Raw genomic sequence first — 21,454 nt, 5'->3', positions numbered from 1 at the left:
ACGGGGAAATGGTACAGAAGAGGAAATGAGGCCTGGAGCAGATCAGCAATGACTAAATTGAATAGTGGCACAGTCTCGAGGGGCTGAGTGGCCTTAGTCTGCTCTTGTTTTATTATTATGTCCTTATCCTAACATTCTGCTAATCCAGGCAAAATTCTCTGCCCATTCCTGTGGGATTACTCAAGAAATCCATGTAAGTGCAAAAGAATTGGGGGATTTGGCATAAAATCAATGTCTCTTCTTTCCTTGCTTTGTGCTCTGTTGTGTCTGTAGGCGCAAAAAAAAAAGGAAACTTTGATTCCAGAGTTTGCAAGGTATTGTACAATTGCTACTTTCCATTTGGTATATTTTTAAAAATTTATCATCCTTCAGTACCTCAACATGACTGTTCCAATGTTTATCTCATCAGTGTCCCTACTTCCATACCACGTTCTAGTTCTAATCCAGAGCTATATTGACTCCCAATTTGGCAATGTGATGATTTTAACATTTTTTTTCCCCTTTAAACTCATTCCATGACATTACCCCTTATCTTGGCAACTATTTCCTTCTAATTTGAAATATTTGCATCCTGTAAACTGAACAGTTTGAACAACTCCACAATTTTTTTTAAATTGCTGCTTCATTAACAATTGTCTTTGGTTTTAAGAATTGCAATTCCCTCTATCTTTTTCTCTCCCCTCCAATATGCTGCTTAAGTCTCATAATTTTGATTGAGATTCTAGTCATCTTTCATTTGAGACTCAATATCAAATACCTTTTGAAAAGCTCTAATGTAGTGGATTGGAATGCTTAAATACCCTAAAGTTTTCTTTAGTGTAAGTTGTACTTTATGACATGGCCTACTGCGTCAGGAATGTATAAAGGAAGGCATCTTGGAAGAGGTAGCCTTATTGATAATGGCTCATGATGAAAGCTTTATCTCAAAATTAGTACACCGGTATTGTTCAGCACGAAGTATTGCATACCATTGTGTAGTGAAGGATCAATCTGTTATCAAAAGTGACAGCAATGCTGGTTAATCATAATTTTGTAAGATTGCATAGTTGGAAGATAATGCAAAAATGAGAGAAAACAGTTATTGTGACAGTAATTTAAAACAGTCTGTATGAACTGAATAAGTGTATTTTCCAAAAAATATGATCATAGTTGACAGCTAAACACAGGGAAAAGAATTGGTAGCGTAGCTGTTAGCACAACACTATTACAACTTGTGTGTCAGAGTTTGGAGTTCAATCCCAACATCCTCTGTAAGGAGTCTGTATGTCCTCCCCATGGAATGTGTGGCTTTCTCCGGGTTCTCCAGTTTGTTCCACAGTCCAAAGATGTGTATACCTGTTAGTCCTATAGGTTAATTGGTCATTGTAAATTGTCCCATGATTAGGTTAGGATTAAATCAATGGTTATTGTGGGTTGCTGGTCATCGCAGTTCCAAGGTCCTGGGGAGGAGGGGTCTATTCTGCACTGTGCCTCTAAATAAATAAACAAACCATTTCTGCTGTCAGAGTGCATTCATTGGAGGAACGAGAAGATCATCTGGATCGACTGGAGTTTGTGCGTAATCAATTGACACTACTGTCAGAGGATTGTAAGAGGAAAATAAAACTGGTGACAGAGGAAGTAGAAGCTAAGGTGAGAATCTGTAAACCTCTTCTTTCCCCCCCCCCCCCCACCTCCCCAATAGTTCGGCATTAGGCATTCCTGATAATGTTGCTGAGCTCTTTTGACTTACCAGGGCCTTAGCCCCCATATTTGCTTTTGATTCTGAGTTCACTGAGAAAATGTTATTGTATAACATCTAAAGAGAGTGCATTAAAATGTGTTGGGATATTAACATTCAGTATTCCTCATCATAAGACATTTGTGGTCTTGGGAATGCCAATAAAATTTCTTGTTTAAATTATTTTTGACAATATTCTCAGTACCATTCAACTTTTTTAACAACATTGTTTTTTCAGGTATCAGCTGCAATGGCAGATGAAATCTGCCGCCTTTCTGTATTGGTTGATGAATTTCATGGAGACTTTCATTCTTCTTCTTCAGTCTTAAAGTTTTATAAAAATGTAAGCAAAAATTTGATAATCTAGTATCTTATAAAATAATGCTTATGTTAGTTATTCATTGTACTAAATTATGCGATTAATTTACAGGATCTTTATAAGCATATTGAAGATGGATTAGGGAAGAACTTGGCTGATCGTTGTTCCAGTGCAGTGCATGCATCTTTACAGACAGCACAACTTCAAATGATAGGTTTGTTCATCAAGAGATGACAAAGTTAAGTTTTTCAAGTCCATGATGGTTAATTCAGGGAATGAATGCAACCCCTCTAAATCAACTTAAAAATCAACCAAAAAAGAATTTACAAATGACATACATCAGTCATTTGTAAGTAGTTCATACTTTGTGTTTTGGTGTTCAGGTTCAACCTGCAGAGATGAAATACTAATCATTTTATCAGATTCTGAATTTAGAATCTTCATACTTTGGAGTTAGGAAATCCAGATTAGTAAAGCCCAGAGAAATTATATCCAAGGTCCAAACCACCTGCTCTTGTCTTCAGTGAAAGCACAAAATCCTTAAATTCCTAAGGAAATTAAACATTGTAGTAATAACTTTTCAGCAACAGAGGGAGCACTGCTATTGTGCTACTTTCATAAGTAATGTACCTCAGTTATGATCAGTGGCAAATAGCGGTTCGTTATTCCAAAAACAATCCCAAAGAATCTTTGGATTATGATCTTGCAATTAACAGACAATGATCAATCAATATCCAGCAAGGTTGACAAAAGCTGAATACTGCAGATTCAAAACAGAAAGTAACAACAAATATTCAGCAGTTCAGGAAACATCTACAGAGAGAAAGCCAGTTAAATTCTCAAATTTAATGACCTTCAGTTAGAACTGGTGAATGGTCATTAACCTGAAATATTAACCTGTCTCTTGACACATGCTGCTTGATTGGGCACCATGGTAGCATAGCAGTTAGTGCAATGCTATTATAGCAAAGTTCAGATTCCATTCGTGGCATCCTCTGTAAGGAGTCGCAGTACATCCTTCCTTTGGAATGCATGGGTTTCTCCGGGTCCTCCCGTTTCCTCTCACAGACATACTGGGTAGGTTAATTGGTCACTGTAAATTGTTACTTGATGAAATAAGGGTTGTCAGTGCTTGCTGGTTGGTGTGGCTCAAAGGGCTAAAAGGGCCTATTCCATGCTGTATTTCCAAATAAGTAAAAAAATCTATTAAATTTTCTTCTTATTAGTAGTAGTGTTATCTTCTGATACTGACGTAAAGAGAGGCTATTCTGCCCATCAGATCCATGTAGTCCTAGGGGAGCAATCCCATTAGTCCCATTTCCTTCCTTTGTTTCCTCTGCAGTTTATCTCCCAAGCATGCCCCTCAATCCCTTTGCAATTCTCTGACATTAACCTACACTAAAAGGTAATTAACAGTAGCTGGTTAATCTACCAGTTCATCTTTTCAGTGGGGAGCTCCTGGGGGAAAACCCACAATGTTTTAGTGGCAAAATCCTTACAGGGTTGATGTGCAGATGTCTTTTTGGGGTTCAAGTCCATTTTTCCCTGGAAGTTGGCTAGCATGGTTCAGGAGGGTTTAAACTAACTTGCAAGGGGGGTGGGACCTGGAGCAGTAGAGCAGTGGAAGAAGTGCATGGAGTAAAGCCAGATCTAACATATAGAGAGGCTTCGAGGAAAGAGAAGCAGAATAAAAGGTGTAAAGGTGGAAGGGCTAAAGTGTGTGTACTTCAATGCAAGAAGCATCAGGAACAAAGGTGATGAACTGAGAGCTTAGATGCATAGATGGAATTATGATGTAGTGGCCATTACAGGGACTTGGCTGGCACCAGGGCAGGAATGGATTCTCAATATTCTTGGATTTCAGTGCTTTAAAATGGATAGAGGGGGGGAAGGGGAGGAGGGGTGGCATTACTGGTCAGGGATACTATTACAGCTACAGAAAGGGCGGGTACTGTAGCAGGATCCTCTTTTGATTCAGTTTGTGTGAAAGTCGGGAACAAGAAGGGAGCAGTTACTCTTATTGGGAGTATTCTATAGGCCCCCTGGTAACAGCAGAGATACCACGGAGCAGATTGGGAGACAGATTTTGGAAAGGGGCAAAAATAACACGGTTGTTATCATGGGTGACTTTAACTTCCCTAATATTAATTGGCACCTGATTAGTTCCAATGGTTTAGACGGGGCAGAGTTTGTCAAGTGCGTCCAGGTTGGATTCCTGTCACAGTATGTTGACAGGCCGACTAGGGAGCATGCCATACTAGATCTAGTATTAGGTAACAAATCGGGTCAGGTCACAGATCTCTCAGTGGCCTAGCATCTGGGGGACAGTGACCACTGCTCCCTGGCCTTTAACGTTATCATGGAAAAGGATAGAATCAGAGAGGACAAGAAGATTTTTGATTGGTGAAGGGCAAATTATGAAGCTATAAGGCTAGAAGTTGCGGGTGTGAATTGGGATGGTGTTTTTGCAGGGAAATGTACTATGGACATGTGGTCGATGTTTAGGGATCTCTTGCAGGATGTTAGTGATAAATTTGTCCAGGTGAGGAATATTAAGAATGGTAGGCTGACAAGTAAGGTGAAAAATCTAGTCAGGTGGAAGAAGGCAGCATACATGAGGTTTAGGAAGCAAGGATCAGATGGGTCTATTGAGGAATATAGGGTAGCAAGAAAGGAGCTTAAGAAGGGGCTGAGAAGTGCAAGAAGGGGGCATGAGAAGGCCTTGGCGAGTAGGGTAAAGGAAAACCCCAAGGCATTCTTCAGTTATGTGAAGAACAAAAGGATGACAGGAGTAAGGGTAGAACCGATTAGAGATAAAAGTGGGAAGATGTGCCTGGAGGCTGTGGAAGTGAGCGAGGTCCTCAATGAATACTTCTCTTCAGTATTCACCAATGAGAGGGAACTTGATGATGGTGAGGACAACATGAGTGAGGTTGATGTTCTGGAGCATGTTGATATTAAGGGAGAGGGGGTGTTGGAGTTGTTAAAATACATTAGGATGAATAAGTCCCTGGGGCCTGACGGAATATTCCCCAGGCTGCTCCACGAGCTGAAGGAAGAGATTGCTGAGCCTCTGGTTAGGATCTTTATGTCCTCATTGTCCACGGGAATGGTACCAGAGGATTGGAGGGAGGTGAATGTTGTCCCTTTGTTCTGAAAAGGTTGTAGGGATCGTCTGGGTAATTATAGACCAGTGAGCCTCAAGTCAAGTCACTTTTATTATTTCGACCATAACTGCTGGTACAGTACACATAGTAAAAATGGGACAATGTTTTTTCAGGACCATGGTGTTACATGACACAGGTCAAAAACTAGACTGAACTACACAAAAAAAACTACACTAGACTACAGACCTACGCAGGACTGCATAAAGTGCACAAAACAGTGCAGGCATTACAATAAATAATAAACAAGACAAGATAATAGGGCAGTAAGGTGTCAGTCCAGGCTCTGGGTATTGAGGAGTCTGATAGCTTGGGGGAAGAAACTGTTACATAGTCTGGTCTTGAGAGACCGAATGCTTCGGTGCCTTTTCTCAGATAGCAGGAGGGAAAAGAGTTTGTATGAGGGGTGTCTGGGGTCCTTCATAATGCTGTTTGCTTTGCGGATGCAGCGTGTAGTGTAAATGGCGGAAAGATGATCTTCTCAGCTGACCTCACTATCCGCTGCAGTGTCTTGCGATCCGAGATGGTGCAATTTCCAAACCAGGCAGTGATGCAGCTGCTCAGGATGCTCTCAATGCAACCCCTGTAGAATGTGATGAGGATGGGGGGGGGGGGGAGATGGACTTTCCTTAGCCTTCACAGAAAGTAGAGTTGCTGCTGGGCTTATTTTTGCTATGGAGCTGGTGTTGAGGGACCAGGTGAGATTCTCCGCCAGGTGAACACCAAGAAATTTGGTGCTCTTAACGATCTCTGCCTTATGTCTGTGATGGGAAAGCTGTTGGAAAAGATTCTTAGAGAGAGGATCTGTGGGCATTTAGAGAATCGTGGTCTGATCAGGGACAGTCAGCATGGCTTTGTGAAGGGCAGATCATGCTTAACAAGCCTGATAGAGTTCTTTGAGGAGGTGACCAGGCATATAGATGAGAGTAGTGTAGTGGATGTGATCTACATGGATTTTAGTAAGGCATTTGACAAGGTTCCACACGGTAGGTTTATTCAGAAAGTCAGAAGGCATGGGATCCAGGGAAGTTTGGCCAGGTGGATTTAGGATTGACTTGCCTGCAGAAAGCAGAGGGTCGTGGTGGAGGGAGTACGTTGGGACTGGAGGGTTGTGACTAGTGGTGTCCAACAAGGTTCTGTTCTGGGACCTCTACTTTTCGTGATTTTTAGTAATGATCTAGATGTGGGGGTAGAAGGGTGGGTTTGCAAGTTTGCAGGCGACACAAAGGTTGGTGGTGTTGTGGATAGTGTAGAGGATTGTCGAAGATTGCAGAGAGACATTGATAGGATGCAGAAGTGGGCTGAGAAGTAGCAGATGGAGTTCAACCCAGAGAAGTGTGAAGTGGTACACTTTGGAAGGACAAACTCCAAGGCAGAGTACAAAATAAATGGCAGGATACTTGGTAGTGTGAAGGAGCAGAGGGATCTGGGGGTACATGTCCACAGATCCCTGAAAGTTGCCTCACAGGTAAATAGGGTAGTTAAGAAAGCTTATGGGGTGTTAGGTTTCATAAGTCTAGGGATAGAGTTTAAGAGTTGCGAGGTAATGATGCAGCTCTATAAAACTGGTTAGGACACACTTGGAGTACTGTGTCCTGTTCTGGTTGCCTCACTATAGGAAGGATGTGAAAGCATTGGAAAAGGTACAGAGAAGATTTACCAGGATACTGCCTGGTTTAGAGAGTATGCATTATGATCAGAGATTACGGGAGCTAGGGCTTTACTCTTTGGAGAGAAGGAGGATGAGAGGAGACATGATAGAGGTATACAAGATATTAAGAGGAATAGACAGAGTGGACAGCCAGCGCCTCTTCCCCAGGGCACCACTGCTCAAAACAAGAGGACATGGCTTTAATGTAAGGGGTTGTGAAGTTCAAGGGGGATATTAAAGGAAGGTTCTTCACTCAGAGAGCGGTTGGTGCGTGGAATGCACTGCCTGAGGTCAGTGGTGGAGGCAGATACATTAGTGAAATTTAAGAGACTACTAAACTGGTATATGGAGGAATTTAAGATGGGGGTTTATTAGGAGGCAGGGTTTAAGGGTCAGCACAACATTGTGGACTGAAGGGCCTGTATTGTGCTGTACTATTCTATGTTCTGTGTAACTGTGCAAGTAAGGTAGGGTGGTAAAGAAGGCATGTGGCATGCTTGTCTTTATTGGTTGGAGGACTGAGAAGTTCAAAGCTCAAAGTAAATTTAATCTCCAAGTATATATACATGTTACCTTGTATGTTTCGGCTGGTGGCGTAGTGGCATCAACGCTGGACTTCGGGGCGAGAGGTCCCGAATTCAAATCCGGCCAGCTCCCTTGCATGCTCTCCATCCGTGCCGTTGAATGTCGAGCTAGCAACTTGACCTTGTGAAAAATAACCTGAAGAGGGATGGGCTCCGCCAGGTTTCAGATGCCCAAGACGTGCTGTACAATGAGCAATCACCAAAAAGATCAGTGCAAAATGCTTGTAATGACAGTGCCCCGACAACTCCACAAGGAGTTAAGGGTGTGCATGCGCGCACGCACACACACACACACACACCTTATACTACTTTGAGATTCATTTTCATACAGACATTTACAGGAAAAAAAGAAATAAAATAGAAATTTTTATGGAAAAAAACTATATATAGCCCCTCTCCCCACTTTCTTGTTCTGTCTTCTTCCCCTTCCTTAGTCCTGATGAAAAGACTCGGCCTGAAACATTGTCCGCTTATTGCCCTCCATAGCTGCTGCCTGACCTCCTGCCCAGAAATGTAATTTGAATACTATAACAATAGTTTAACTTAATAATTTACATTACCTCTGTTAATTTAATTCAGAGCCTTTCACTTTTTCATTAGGTGTATATACTAAAGTAATCTTTGGCTCACTTTCCTAGTCAATATATCAATGATTAACTTTCCAATATTAAGTTGTTACTAATTTTCACACTCACATTGAGTAACATCTTGGATTTAAGATTTAGATCATGGAGACCTGGGTAAAGAGTTTCATTTCGTTTGCTCTGTATTCTACTCATAACTTGCATGTCCAGAAATGTAGAAACAAGGGACATCGCTATGACTGTGTTAAACATTGTAAAAATGTATTTGTTTCTAATTGTATTTCAATGGCGCCTAAATTGTAATCAGAGGAAGAAGGTAATGAAAGAGTTTGAGGTTGATTTTAGCAAATAGAAGTATTTTTTTTATAAAATTCTTTTTATTGAATTTTCAAATAGGTTACAGAAGGAAAAAAACATTGTCAACACTTCCCCCCTCCCCTTAACTCCTCCCCCCTAACATATCCCTATAGAAAGAGAGAAAAAAAAGAGAAGAAAAAAGAAAGAAAGAATGCCTGGATATCGGAAGATCCCCACATGCTCCATGGCGTTCATAATAGCTTTAGTATATATATTTATTTCTTTCCCCAGATAACCAATAATTTTATCTTAGGAGCACCTATATATTTAATCCTATCTTTTGTAAATAAGGATGCCAAATTTTCAGAAATATTTCATATTTACCTCTTAAATTATAAGTAATTTTTTCAAGTGGAATGCAGCTAAAAATTTCATTCTTCCAACGATCTATACTTAAGTATGAATCCGATTTCCAAGTAACTGTAATAGCCTTTTTGGCTACTGCCAATGCAATTTTTATGAATTCTTTCTGATATTTATTGTTTGGATTTTGATTTTATCCCTTCAATATCGCCTAGTAAAAATAATGTTGGATTATGTGGAAGTTGTGTTCCAATAATTTGTTCCAATAAAATTCTTAAATTTGTCCAAAAAGGTTGAATTTTAAAACAAGACCAAGTAGAGTGTAAAAAAAGTACCAATTTCCTGATTACATAGGAAACATTGATCAGATAAATTTGGGTTTAATTTATTTATTTTTTTGTGGTGTAATATATAATTGGTGTAAAAAATTATATTGCACTAATCTTAACCGGACATTTGTTGTATTTGTCATACTGTCAAGACATAGTCTTGACCAACTTGTTTCTTCAATTTTAATATTCAAATCACTTGCCCATTTTTGTCTTGACTTATGAATTCCGTGTTTCATTGCCTGTTTTTGAATCAAGAAATACAGTTTTAAATTTTTCCCTTTTGAATTAAAGTTTCTATTTTCATTATTCGGCAATAACATTGTTTGACGCAATTTATCTCTTAAATAAGCCCTTAATTGGAAATAACAAAAAAGAGTGTTGTTTGATATTTTGTATTTATTGCTTAATTGATCAAAAGACATTAATATACCTCCTTCAAAACAATTTCCTATATATCTAATCCCTTTTTGAAACCAATTATATAAAAGTTCGTTATCTATTGTAAAAGGAATAAGTTTATTTTGAATTAAAGGTCTCTTTGCTAATAAAGATTTATCTCATCATCAACATTTATCTTATCCCATAAATCAATCAAGTGTTTTAATATAGGAGATTCTTTCTTTTCCCGTATCCATTTCGATTCCCATTTATATATAAAATCTTCTGGTATATTTTCTCCTATTTTATCTAATTCTATTCTAATCCATGCCGGTTTATCTTCATCAAAAAAGGATGCAATAAATCTAAGTTGATTTGCTTTATAATAATTCTTAAAGTTTGGAAGTTGTAACCCTCCTAGGTCAAATTTCCATGTCAATTTTTCCAAAGATATTCTTGACATCTTACCTTTCCAAAGGAACTTCCTCACATATTTACTTAACTCTTGAAAAAACTTCTGCGGTAATTGTATTGGTAGTGTTTGGAATAAATATTGTAATCTAGGGAATATATTCATTTTTACAGCATTTACTCTGCCTACTAATGTTATTGGTAACGTCATCCATTTATCAAGATCTTTTTGAATTTTTTTCAATAATGGTAAATAATTTATATAAATTCTTCATATCATTATGAACTCTTGTACCTAAATATTTTATACTATTTATCGGCCATCTAAATTGAGTTATTATTCGACATTGACTATAGTAAGGGGTAGAATTTCACTTTTATCCCAATTTATTTTGTAGCCTGATATTTTCCCATATTCTTCCAATCTAGAAGATAATTTACACAATGAATGCAATGGATTAGTTAGATAAATCAGGACATCATCAGCAAATAAATGAATCTTATATTCTTCCTGGTTAACTCTGAAACCCATAATATCTGGGTCCGTTCTAATTAATTCAGCTAATGGTTCTATCGCCAACACAAATAAAGCAGGTGATAATGGACAAACTTGTTTAGTTGACCTTGTTAACTGAAATGATGTTGAAATTTGACCATTAGTCACCACTTTAGCTTTGGGATTAGTATTTAAGGTTTTAGTCCATTTTATAAAAGATACTCCTAATCCATATTTTTCCAACGCCTTAAATAAAAAGTCCCATTCCAATCTATCAAATGCTTTTTCTGCATCTAAGGCAACCGTCACACTCATTTCCTCCCTCTTTTGTGCCAAATGAATTATGCTAAGTAACCGAGATATATTATCTGCCAATTGTCTATTTTTGATCAATCCTGTTTGATCCATATGTATTAATTTTGGTAAGTATTTGAATAATCTATTAGATAAAATTTTTGCTATTATTTTATAGTCAGTATTCAACAAAGAAAAAGGTCTATATGATGTTGGTTTTAAAAGATCTCTCTTTTTTTGGCAATACTATTAAAATAGCTGTCGAAAAAGATTCTGGAAGTTTATGCGTTCTTTTCGCTTGGTACATTAACTCCATAAAAGGAGGAATTAGTAAATCTTTAAACTTTTTCTTCTCCTGGGGATTTATTACTCTGAAGTGATCCTAGAGCTTCTTCGACCTCTTTTAATGTAAAAGGCATATCTAATCCCTCCTGTTCTTCCGAGTTCAATTTTGGAAGAGTTATTTGTGATAAAAACCTTTCTATCTCGACATTATCATTTTGTGATTCTGATTGAAGAATAAAAATTCTTAAAAGTTTCATTAATTTCTAAAGGTTTATAAGTAATTTTATTTACACTTGTTCTAATTGCATTTATCGTTTTGGAAATCTGGTCTGTTTTTAACTGCCAAGCAAGAATCTTGTGTGATCTTTCACCTAGTTCGTAATATCTCTGTTTAGTTCTCATAATTGCTTTTTCTGTTTGATATGTCTGAAGTGTATTATATTGTAACTTCTTGTTAACAAGTTGTCTTCGTTTTTCTTCTGTCATATATCTTTGAGATTCTTTTTCTAATTTTGTAATCTCTTTTTCCAATTGATCTATTTCTACCATATATTCTTTCTTAATTTTAGAAGTATAACTTAATATCTGGCCTCTCAAATATGCCTTCATTGCTTCCCATACTATAAATTTATCATGAAAATGTAAATTTGTATCTAAAAAAAACCAAATCTGCTTTTTCATGAAATCACAAAGATCTTGACGTTTTAATAATATTGAATTAAATCTCCATCTGAAAATCGATTCCTCTTTATCCATCATTGTCAAGGGGGAATGATCTGACAATATTCTTGCTTTATATTCCATATTTTTCACTCTGTCTTGAATATTCATTGATAATAGGAAAAAATCTATCCTTGAATAAGTTTTATGTCTATTTGAATAAAATGAGTAATGTCTTTCTTTTGGATTAATTCTTCTCCATATATCAATCAAATTTAAATCTTTTATCAATGATAAAGTTAATTGTGCTACTGTTGATTTTGTAACAACCTTTGTTGATCTATCTAAAACTGGGTCTAGACAAAAATTAGTCTCCACCTATTAATATTTTGTCATGTGCGTCAGCCAAATTTGAAAAGGCCTCTTGTATAAATTTTACATAATTTTCATTTAGTGCATAAATATTCATAAGAGTCCATAGTTCTGAAAAAAATTTGACAATGTATAATTACATATCTCCCTGCAGAATCAATTAATACATTTTGTATTTTAATTGGTAAAGTTTTATTAACCAAAATTGCAGCTCCCCTCGCCTTTGAATTAAATGAAGCTGCAAAAACATTTCTGACCCAATCTCTCTTAATTCTGATGTTCTATCTCTGTTAAGTGTGTTTCTTGTAAAAAAAAAGCTATATCTATTTTCATTTTCTTAATGTATGTTAAAATTCTTTTTCTTTTCACCGGTCCATTAAGCCCAATAACATTAAAACTTTAAAAATTCAGTAAATTAGTCATTATTTTTAACGGGGTTACAACAATCTATAGTAATACCTAACCTTTCAACTTTTGTAGTACCTTGGGGAATCTTTTTAAAATTCTTCATGTTGCTATGTGTCTCCCCCCCCCCCCCCCCCCCCCGATTGTCCAGGCAAAGAAAGAAAGATAAAAGAAAAATAGATTATGAAGAAAAAAATAACAATATACCCCCCTACTAATGTTGTGAATAAAAAAAACACAGCAAATAGAAGTATTATTGAATGGATGAGATAAGATATTTAATACAGTAAATGGATATAAAAAACAGAGGAAGATACAGATATAATCTTTACGCAGAAACTCTTCTGGTGCTTAAAGCAAATACTTAATGATTCAAGTAATCTCTGACTTGTCCAAGAACTTGGGGAGAATTAATCTATGTAGATTGATGCCCTAAACATGATCTAAAAATAAAAGAGCAGAGTTCGAACCTGATTTAATATCACTGTCATATGTTATGAAACTTCCTGTTTTGTGGCTGCAGTACACAAGAAAAATTTCTATACGTTACAATAGGAAATTTAAAAATTAAGTAGTACAATAAGAGCAAAATAGTGAGATGGTGTTAACAGGTTCATGGACTGTTCAGAAATTTATTTGCAAAGGGGAAGAAGTTGTTTCTAAAACATTGAATATGTGTCTTTAGCCTCTTGTATCTCTTCCCTAATGGTAGTAATGAGAAGAGGGCATATCCGGAATGGTGAGAGTTATTAATGATGGATGCCATCTTCTTAAGGCATTGCCTTCTAAAGATGTCCTCAATTGTGGGAAGTCTGGTGCCCATGGATTCCTAAGGTTGACATAGCCAGAATGATAGTGGGGATAAGCTCCCGCTACCTATAAAGTGCTCCAAATGGCGTGTGTCTCTAACCGCCTCTGACAACCAAGACCAACCCATGGCCTTCACATATGGCTTAGCTACTAGGCCCAGCAGAACTGTTTCTACTGATAAGAGAAGGGGCAAAGGCGACCACTGGCGCCTCAAAACCAGTTGCTTCGGACAGGTGGGGCTTGTCACGGCAGTCTGCCTAGGAGAAGGGAAACTCTGATTTTAAACCTACGCTGCCTTGCAGCCATATCATTAACCCCAAGGAAGAAATCCGGAGCCGGTGTCCCTAAGGCAGTTTGATGCTGTTTACAACTTCACTCTGGCAACCTCTGCGACGACACTGGTGCCAAGTTGTATCGGCACTTGCCCTTCCCTTGGACTACATGAGTGACATGGAGGGGGGAACCTACTGTATAGACAACAACTGGTTCTTCATACCTTCCCACCCAGGCTTGCTCTCTGGAGAGGACACAGTCCACCAGAGGTGCAAACCCATGATCCCAGGGATCGACAGCTGCCTACCCTATAGTGCTAAATTATCACCTCCATACTAGACGGTGATGCAACTAGTCCACGTACATCTGTAGAAATTTGCTAAAATGTTTTGTGACATACTAAACCTCAAAGTTCTAATGAAATATAGCTGCTGCTGTTCCTTCTTCATAATTACATCAATATGTTGGGCTCAGGATAGATTCTCAGAAATGTTGATACCCAGGAACTTGAAGCTGCTCACTCTTTCCACTGCTGACCCCTCAATGAGGACTGGTGTGTGTTCTCCCAACTTCCTGTTACTGAAGTCCACAATCAGTTCCTTGGTCTTAGTGACATTGAGTACGAGGTGGTGGTTGTTGTGATACCACTCATCCAGCTGATCTTTCTTACCCCTGTTTAGCTCCTCATAGTCTGTAAATGCTGCTGACATGTATTTAATTCCATCTCTAACTTCACAAGCAGTTCCATTTTTGTTCTTAAGATAGCCTTCTATAGGTCGCACCTGGACTTATAGAGTTCGGGATCACGTCTTAAACACCACCAATCTACCTCTCAGAAGACTGAATCTCATGGTTCATCCACAGCTTCTGATTTGGTATGTCCAGTATGTTCTCAAAGGCTTACACTCAATCACACAGGTATTGATGATATGTGATGAGACAAGAAGATGGACCAAAATTTTCTTGATACTTTTGTTCAGAATTACCAAAGGAAATGCCTGGTTTGCAGAAAACACAGCACCATGCAGACATGCTTGATTTTAAATGATATGCAAGTAATTAAGTGTTCAGAGCTATTGAAAGGTAGTAATGTAATGAATGGCTGTCCCAATAATGCTAGTTTTACTTTTCCTATTAAGTTAGTGCTGAACTAAGGAACAAAATATTGATCAGAATCTATATATTTTCCAGGGAATTTCAAGCCTTTGCTTCCATTAAATGTTCAGAACCAAGTCAATGAGCTGCTACCATATCACAAGTTTGATCTCAGTTATGATCTGAATTGCAACAAGATATGTGCGGATTTCCAGGAAAACATTGAATTCCAGTTTTCTCTTGGCTGGACTTCACTGGTCAGTCGTTTTCTGGGACCTAAGAATGCTCGTCGGGCCCTTCTGGGACTTGTTGACCCAACTTCTCAGGTACACTATAACTAAAAATATGGCAATTTTTATGTTTTCAATAGTTGATGGAAAAAGTATTTTTTATAATTGATGTGAAAATATTAAATCCAATAACCTAATTGTGCATTTTGAAATTCAAAGTTAGTATGCTTTGAGGCTGGAACATCCTTGCATTTGTTCAGAAAAATTGTTGCATTTTTCCCTTAGCTTTCTATTAGCCACTCTCAAGAGAATGGGTAGACACCTACCACCTTGCTTCTCCATTTCTTCAACTGCTTTGTGAGAACTTTGTACTTTAGCTCCAAATTTAATGAAGTAAATGAAAAGTGCCAGTTTTATCCATATAGTTGTAAGTCTTGCATCTGTGCACATCAATAACTTGTCATTCTCGATGTCCCAACTAGAAATATATTGCAGTACATGAAACAAAGTTGAGATGGGGACTATTTGAACCAGTCTGCTAAATTACTGTTTGACTAAATTTATACTAAGCAAAAGAAATTTAATTTATGAAGCAGACAGCAGAAGTATGGAGAGTGATCTTATAATACTAAGGGATGAAATTGTACTACTTTTTAAAGAGCTATTCTTCACAATTTATTAATCATAAAATATTAAAACTATTTTTAAAAAATATTACGAGTTTTATTTAAGCAACGCACGCAAAATGCTGGAGGAACTCAGCAGGCTAGGCAGCATCTATGTTTTGGGCCGAGACCCTTCAGCAGAGCTGGAGAAAAAAAGATGAGGGCAGAATTAAAAGGTGGGGGGATGGAGGGAGAAGCACAAGGTGATAAGGAAGTAAAGAGCTGGGAAGTTAATTGGTGAAAGAGAGACAGGGCTGGAGAAGGGAGAGTCTGATTAGTTAGGGCAGAAGGCCATGGAAGAAAGTGGGGGAGGAACACTGGAGGGAGGCCATGGTCAGGCAAGGGAGATGTGAGAGAGGGAAAGGGGAATGGTGAAGGAGAGGGGCCATTACCAGAAGCTCGAGAAATCAGTGTCCATGCCATCAGGTTGGAGGCTACCCTGACAGAATATAAGGTGTTGTTCCTCTGACCTGAGTGTGGTCTCATCGTGACAGTGGAAGATGCCATGGATAGACATGGGAATGGGAAGTGGAATTAAAATGTTCACTGGGTTCATAGGTGCTCGGCAAAGCGGTCTCCCAATCTCTGCCAGGTCTCGCAGTTATACAGGAGGCCACACCGGGAGCACCAGACATAGTGGCACTTGTTCCACTTGCAACGATAAGTGCAAGGAGGGAGATCAGTGAGGAGGGATGAATGGACAAGGGAGTCACGTAGGAAGCGATCCCTGTGGTAAGCAGTAAGTGGGGGGAGGGGGATGGGAAGGAAAGATGTGCTTGGTTCATACAGGGCCCCAAAAGGTCTACACCTGCCCCTGCACCTCCTCCCTCACTACCGTTCTGGGCCCCAAACAGTTCTTCCAGGTGAAGTGACACTTCACTTGTGAGTCTGTTAGGGTCATATACCAAGTGCAGTGCTCCCAGTATGGCTTCCTGTATACTGATGAGACCTGATGTAGATTGGGAGACTGCTGAGCACCTATGCTCTGTCCGTCAGAAAAAGTGTGATCTCTCAGTGGCCACCCATTTTAATTCCACTTCCCATTCCCATATGTCTGTCATGATGAGACCACACTCAGGTTGGAGGATAAGGTAACAACACCTTGTATTCCATCAGGGTGGACTCCAACCTGATGGCATGAACATCGATTTCTCGAGCTTCTGATAATGGCCCTTACTATTTCCCATCCCCTTTTCCCTCTCTCACTTCATCTCCTTGCCTGCACATTGCCTCCATCTGGTGCACCTCCCCCTTTTCTTTCTCCCATGGCCTTCTGTCCACTCCTATCAGACTTCCCCTTTCTCCAACCCTGTATCTGTTTCACCAGTGAATTTCCCAGCTCTATTTCACCCCTTCCAGTTTCACCTATCACCTTGTTTCTCTCTCCCTTCTCCCCACCTTTTAACTCTATTTCTCATCTTTTTTTGTCCAGTCCTCCTGAAGGATTTTGGCCCAAAACATTGACTCCTCTTTTCCATAGATGTTGCCTTCCTGCTGAATTCCTCCAGCATTTTGTATGTGTTTCTTGGATTTCCAGCATCTGCAGATTTTCTCTTGTTTGTGACTCCAGTTTTATTTAATGTTTTTTTCTGTCCATTGACTATGCGCCTATAGAATACACAATTTCGTCAAACATTGAAGAATAAAATTACACAGGGATTTTTGACTGCACTGTGTCTCTTATATCATTACTTTTTCTATATTTTTACCAGAAAGTGACAATGGAGATTGAGGGCCAAATCTAAAAGTTCAATAAATGTATCATGCAGCATGTTAAATTATCAAAAGGGGCCTAAAATTTCCCTGGTATAGAAGACGAAAGAAGTAAGTTTCCTCGTGTACTGCCAAAGAAAATGCTATTTTGTCAATGCAGCAACGAAGTAGAGGATGAGTCATGTATGGATTTATTTTATTTTTTAAGTTTTTTTGAGCCTTCAAGCCACACTACCCAGCAATCACCCAGCTTAATTCTAGTCTAATTACAGTACAATCTGCAATGAACAATTAACGTACCAACTTTATGTCTTTGGAATATGGGAGGAAACCAGAGCACCCAGAGGAAACCCATGTGGTCATGGGGCGAACGTACAAACTCCATGCAGGCAGTGACGGAAATTGACCCTGAGTCGGTGGGACTGCAGAGCTTCTGTGCTAACCATTATGCTACCATGCCACCACACCACCAGCAGTGCTGGGAACTACGAAGTTGATTCTTCACTACCTCATCAAAGTACACTTTAACAAAATTCCAGCAATTTTGGGACTTCTGCATTAACGTGGAACTCACAAATTTTGTTGTAATTCAGTGCACCCAGGTACGGACTATAGGACAGGGGCACCATCCCTGACCAGTATACAGTCCCGAGGATTGAAGATGCGCTAGCCTGCCTGAGTGATGCGAAGTGGTTCAGTGTACTGGACTTGAGGAGTGGAAATTACCAGATCCCCATTGTTGTTTCATGAATGAAATCACTGGAGAGAGTTACTGGAAGATACAAAGCAGCTTCTTTATTTGACAAAATAAGGTACAGCAGGCATCATATGGTGATGCTTTTGGTGGAAAGGTCTGCTGACCCATTGTGGGGCTCTTTATTTATTTGCTAAACACGAAGGACAATTCCATATTTACAAGAATAGACAATGCTTTCTTTTGAAGCTACGTATAAACTTCACACCTTCTGATTTGCATCCATCCCACAGGTGGAAGCAGTGTCTGGATTGGGCTTTTAGGAATCCATTGTTCCAAGCTGAATCCACAATACATTTATTTGGTATTTTATGTGCTAAACATAAAGGGCAATTCCATATTTACAAAGTATAGATGATGCTGTCTTTGGAACTACATGCAAACTTCACACCTTCTGGTTCACATCCGTCCCACAGATGCCACTATCGTCTCTGGACTGGGATTCACAGCTTTTAGGAACTGCATAGTTACAAACTAAATCCACAATACATTGTCACGGAACAGGATACTGGTGGCCAAAGCCATTTGCTAAATGTAAATGACCTAAACCCAAAAATCACACCAACACTCATGAATGAGGCCGACAAAGAGAAGATGACATTTATATGTCCTCTTGGATTCTTCTAATTCGAAAGGATGCCCCAGGGCATATTGGGAGCCCCTGCAGACTTCCAGCGGGTCATGGAGAAGATGGTGGGGGATATGAACTTGCTTGAGGTATTGGTCTATCTGGATGACATTGTGTTTAGATCCACCTTGGAAGAACATAAGCGAGCCTGCTGAAGGTGCAGGGCTGCCTGAAAGCTGAAGGTTTAAAACTTTCCCTGGACAAGTGCCAATTCTGCCAAATGTCTGTTAGCTTTGTTGGGCACATAGTCTCATAGATGGAGTAGCTACAGATCCAGCTAAGATAGAGGTTGTGACCATTTGGGCAAGACCCCAGACCGTGAGCACTTTGCGCTCGTTCCTCGGGTTCTGTGGTTACTATCAGGTTCGTGAAAGGCTACACGAAAGTGAGTCATCCATTGAATCTGCTTCTGTGCAGTTACCCTCCCTTGGGGAAGAAAGGGAGGGGGAAAAACGACAGGAGGGTGGAGAGTATCTTACCCTGTTAGAGCCCTTTGGACCGAGGTGGGATGCAAAATGTGAGGAGGCCTTTCAGTCGCTGAAGAAACTGCTGACCCAGGCGCCGGTGCTGGCTTTTCTGGACCCCCAATTGCCATATGTACTGCACACAGATGCCAGCTGAGAGGGCTTGCAGGGTGTCCTGTATCAGGATCAGGGCACCAGATTGAGACCCATTGTGTTTGTCAGCCCTCCGAGGAAGAACTATCCCATGCACAAGTTAGAATTTCTGGCGTTGAAATGGGCAGTGGTAGATAAGCTGAGTGACTACCTCTAAGGGGCCAAGTTTGAGGTGAGGATGGACGACCTAACTTTATATCCTGACCTCAGCAAAACCAGATGCCATACGTTAACAGTGGTAGGCGGCATTGTCAGCCTATGATTTCAGCCTGAAGAACCGGGCAGGAACCAGGAACATTGATGCTGATGCTTTGACCCAACAGACGCATGAGGGACTAGACAGGGACAAGGGGTGGGAGAGCATTCCTGCCTGGGGGTGAAGGCCATTTGTCAGTTTGCCATCACCGTGAAGGCAGAGGGAGAGGAGGGCCAGGGTCGAGTGGTGGATCAATTGGGAGCTTCTGATGACGCCATTCCCCAAGTTTACTGTAACCTGACTACTCCAGACAAATCAGCTACTGGAATTGAGTTCTGGAGAAGTGGCAGCTGCTCAGTGAGACGAACTGAGCATCTGTATCATTTGGTCAGCGGTTGAAAAGAGTGTTATGGGTTAGGCAGAGAAGACGAAACATACGGCTGTGCATCCATTACTGAGAAGATGATCTGGTTGTGTTTGAGGAACCAGATCCCATACCAGGTCATGTCACCCTTAGACCGACCTTGGTGTTGCCAGCTGGTTCTACTGGAGAAGTTTCAGAGGATTGTATTGAAGTCACTTCATGATGATTCTGGACATTTGGGGGTTGACAAAACCAATGGATTGCTCAGAGACTGGTTTTACTGGCCCCGAATGAAGTCAAGGGGTCGAAGAATACTGCAAGTCATGTATTTGATGCATACAGCGGAAGGCGCAGCCTACACGGGCAGCTCCCTTATCCCACTTGCAGAGTGCAGGGCCTCTGGACCTGGTGTATATGTATTTCCTGTCAATAGAGCCAGATGCCAGCAACATGGCGAATGTCTTAGTCATCATGGATCACTACACCAGATATACACAGGCTTTTCCAACCAAGGATCAGAGGGCGTCCACAGTAGCCAAAGTGTTACGGGAGAAGTATTTAATTTATTATGGACTTCCCAGGCAGGTACATAGTGATCAGGGACGGAATTTCGAGAGCAGACTCATCCATGAGTTACTGGGCATGCTTGGAGTCAAGAAGTCAAGGACCACGTCCTATCATCCACAGGGTGATCCCCAGCCTGAAAAGTTTAATTGGACCTTGCTAGATGTGCTTGGGACCTTGGAGATCAGCAAGAAGAGCAGGTGGAGTCAACATATTGGACATCTGATCCACGAAATGAACTCGCCATACTATCTGATGTTTGGGCGTAAGGCGAGGTTGCCCATTGGTGACTAAGGCGACTTACCACTGAAGACACATACTTCAGATAAGTCTGACATGAGAAGAGGGCTGAAAAGAGATTATGAATTAGCTGGGGTCGCGGCTGCCAAGCGGGTTCAAGGAAATAAAAGGTATGATCAAAAGGTGAGGTTCTCCCAACTTTTGGCTGACCGGTGGGCGGCTAAGCCCTATGGAGTGGAGAGTCAAATGCCAAACCTACCAGCTTTCCAAGTGAAACCAGAGGATGGGAATGGGCCTGTCAAGATTCTCCATTGGAATCACCTGCTGGCCCTGGGACGAGGTGTAGGTAGACCCAGAGCCCGACTTGGAGCCTACACCTAGTTAGAGGACTCTGCGGAAACGCAGGGAGACTGCAGGGCCCACAGCAGGAGAGGTTAGGCCACCCCCCCCCCCCCCCCGAGAGGGATACTGGATTTGTGGTATATGCTGTCTTTTGCGAACTCCCCATTAATTGAGGAAGAGACTTTTAGCCCTTCTCCTGCTGAGTCAGGTGGGGGGGAGGGGGGGGTCTACCTGTGGACAGCCTAGGTTGCAGCGAGTCCCTACAAGGGATGAAGCAGGGCTTGGCCACTGGACTAAGGGGTCTGAGTTGCTGGTGGGCATGTGATAGGTCGGGGGAAGCCTCGCCAGGTAGACCACAGGTATCCCCAGTAGGGTCTGAACCTGAAGAGTTAGGTGAGAGGGTACGGAGGTCTCGGAGAATTAGGAGACCACCGATAGGCTGGCCGCTCCCCTAATGTGTTGGGGAGCTGTGTCACTGCCTTTTACACCTGGATTGGACTTTGTTTTTCGCAGGAAGGGCTGGCAAATTATCTCAACGAGAGGACATGACTAGATTTGGTGGGAGCAGATGGTAACGTGCAGTAAGGTTTCACTGCTAATGGTTTCTCTGTCGCAGCAATGTTTGGGTTATGACTAGTGATAAGTCAA

At 40.5% G+C, this 21,454-nt stretch overlaps 1 protein-coding gene across 3 annotated transcripts in view; it reads left to right on the top strand.

Moving 5' to 3' along the window:
* LOC132378770 (mitofusin-1-like) overlaps positions 1-21,454 on the top strand; it is a 123,912-nt gene that overhangs the window by 78,518 nt on the left and 23,940 nt on the right. For all 3 annotated transcript variants that reach the window (XM_059945939.1, XM_059945931.1, XM_059945923.1), the window contains 4 exons: positions 1,506-1,632; positions 1,959-2,063; positions 2,151-2,253; positions 14,590-14,819. In XM_059945939.1, coding sequence (XP_059801922.1) covers positions 1,506-1,632; positions 1,959-2,063; positions 2,151-2,253; positions 14,590-14,819 — 565 coding nt within the window. The remainder of the gene's footprint in view (positions 1-1,505; positions 1,633-1,958; positions 2,064-2,150; positions 2,254-14,589; positions 14,820-21,454) is intronic.

This window comes from Hypanus sabinus, chromosome 2 (genome assembly GCF_030144855.1).
Source record: "Hypanus sabinus isolate sHypSab1 chromosome 2, sHypSab1.hap1, whole genome shotgun sequence".
NCBI lineage: Eukaryota > Metazoa > Chordata > Chondrichthyes > Myliobatiformes > Dasyatidae > Hypanus > Hypanus sabinus.
This window is presented reverse-complemented; position numbering and strand designations above follow the sequence as displayed.